This window comes from Myripristis murdjan, chromosome 18, assembly GCF_902150065.1.
Source record: "Myripristis murdjan chromosome 18, fMyrMur1.1, whole genome shotgun sequence".
NCBI lineage: Eukaryota > Metazoa > Chordata > Actinopteri > Holocentriformes > Holocentridae > Myripristis > Myripristis murdjan.
Window position 1 is genome coordinate 3,015,048 of NC_043997.1, and position 2,500 is coordinate 3,017,547.

At 47.9% G+C, this 2,500-nt stretch overlaps 1 protein-coding gene across 1 annotated transcript in view; it reads right to left on the bottom strand.

The window, feature by feature from the left end:
* The window catches only part of LOC115376986 (uncharacterized), a 38,050-nt gene that overhangs the window by 681 nt on the left and 34,869 nt on the right, over nt 1–2,500 (bottom strand). Inside the window, exons 13-19 of the mRNA XM_030076839.1 lie at nt 2,025–2,047; nt 1,532–1,594; nt 1,337–1,405; nt 1,134–1,226; nt 976–1,044; nt 451–607; nt 90–160 (exon numbers count right to left, since the gene is read on the bottom strand). Of these exons, the coding sequence (XP_029932699.1) occupies nt 90–160; nt 451–607; nt 976–1,044; nt 1,134–1,226; nt 1,337–1,405; nt 1,532–1,594; nt 2,025–2,047 (545 nt within the window). The remainder of the gene's footprint in view (nt 1–89; nt 161–450; nt 608–975; nt 1,045–1,133; nt 1,227–1,336; nt 1,406–1,531; nt 1,595–2,024; nt 2,048–2,500) is intronic.

The following is a 2,500-nucleotide window of genomic DNA, read 5'->3' on the forward strand; positions in this document are numbered from 1 at the left end:
GTGGTGTACTGACTGAAGATTCTCTCCAGTCCATTACGCAAGCTGATGAATACACCGAAATCGATGTATTCACCTTCGGTCACGCCTACTTCGCCTAACACTGTGTCGCCAAAACCGAACCTAAACAGCTGTCCGTCTAATTCCAGCTGCTGTGGCAAATCTGGCACAGACAGCAGATTAGACACATGGCTGAAGATGTTGAGGTCACGCAAACTCGTGTACAACTCATCACCTTCAACCAACGCGCGATCCAGATCCAGCCTGTCCCACGAGAACGCGCTCCTCACCGTGTGTTTGGCTAAGCTGACCAAAGCTATAGCCATACACTGCACACCTGCATACGCAAATCGGGCATTTCCCTGATGAAACGACCCGCGCACAACTTTAGCTAGCCTAATCCTGCTGCTATCCTTAGACCCTGTTGCCACAGCATTAGCGCTAGACTCTGACTGAACATCTCTAACACAAATAGAAGGAACAAAAACAGCCTTAGCTTGAAGATCTTCTGTCGCTCCTCTGGGACAGCAGGGCCTGCTGTGGCGACCTCCTCCCGACCGACGACCACCCCCGGCACCTCGCTGGCCGACTCCTGGGCTGTCGCCTCCACCTGATAAAAAAAAAAAAAAAACACAGCAGTGAGATTTTGGCAACGAAGTGTCGTTGCTTGGCTTCCGGATTACAGCAGAGATGGAATTGTGGGACCGTTTAAAAATTAAATATAGTCTATATAACTAGTGCTAAAAAACAAGAGCTAAATAATAATGAGTGCAATTGAGAGTAACTAGATAAAACAGAATGTAAACAACAGACTAAACAGTGTAAACAACTGAATAAACAGTGTAAATAATACTGAGTGCAATTGAGAATAACTAGATAAAACAGAATGTACACAACAGACAAATATGAAAACAGGAGAACCATTTTCCTGCTACCTCTCAATGCTAACTCACATATTATATTTAAACAAAGACAAACCTGCTGCACCGCTGGTCTGGGCCCGGAGGCGGACACGGTCCCACGGGCTGGTGAAGGTGTTGCCGGCACCTAAAAAAGATGGGAAGAAAAAAAGCCTCATTTACATAATGCACTCATTCACTCGGGTTCTGCACGTTATAAAAAGTACTCTGCTGCACCTCCGGGACGGCCGGGCACGCTGCGGCAACCTCCTCCCGGACGACGACCACCCCTGGCACCACGCTGGACGACTCCTGGGCTGTCGCCTCCACCTGACACAAGACAAAAAAAATCAAACAAGGTCTCACTAAATCACAGGAGAACCATTTCCCTGCAACCTCTCAAAACGATAACTCGCATATTATATTTAAACAAAGACAACCTGCTGCACCGCTGGTCTGGGGCCGGAGGCAGGCACGGTCACACGGGCAGGTGAAGGTGTTGCCAGCACCTAAAAAAGATAGGGGAAGACAAAAGACTCATTTCAATAATGCACTCATTCATTCGGGTTCTGCACGTGTTATCAAAATATGGCAAAAACAATCCACATGGCTCACATACTAAACATGATACCAACCTGCCGCTTTCCTCCTCTACGCCTTGTGGCAACACCTTTCGGCGAACGCCTCACACGGGAAGTCTAAAAGAAGGAAAACAAACCTTGTTAAATGCAGTCTTAAATTCAATTTTGTCCAGGACATACACACATACAATGGGTTTTGCAAGCACAGAAAAAAAACGACGACAAAAGATCTATATGTATAATATAAAGGAAAAAAATGTAAAAACAGTTGGTGGATGAGGAATGCGGATGCCGAGGGGAGCCACATGTACTGGAGCAGCCTGGGACCTGAGCCACACAACCACCAGCACCATGATGACCTGACTCAAAAAGACACAGCACACAGTCGGAAAAACTCACAACCATTCACACACACACTCACACAGAGACAAGGGGAAACATTAGAGGCAAACCCATTTAACATTTTATAACTTAACAGAAACACCTTAAAATCAGAACTAATATGGATTACTTCTTAATATATAAATGTAATTATCAGGCAGTTTACCTGGCCAGCTGGCAGAAGGGCAGTGACGTCGCTGTCCGAGGATGGCGAAACCCTCTCCATGGCATCCAGGATGTCGCCGCTGAACCACACGGGGTTGGACGGGAGGACAGACTCTTGCACCGGAGATGCTCGAATCTTAAAAACCACAACAAAAATAAATTACCACCATTAAAAAAAAAAAAAAAAAACACACACACAAACACACACACAAAATAAAGGCGTAAAACCAGAAAAGATGCACAAATGTACAGCCAGAAAATGACTCAAACACATTACCTTGCCCTCCTGTCCGACGACGGTCCACTCCAGTGGGTTGCGGTGACGAGCCGCGGGGCTGTGTCCCGTCACGACCAGCACGGGGGAGACCCTGGCACGAGGCGATGTCCGGGGGGCACCGAGGGAGGAGGAGGAGGAGGAGGAGCCAGCTGGCGGACCGCGGCGTCCCACAGGGCCTGGACGAGGATCGGCGTTCCGTC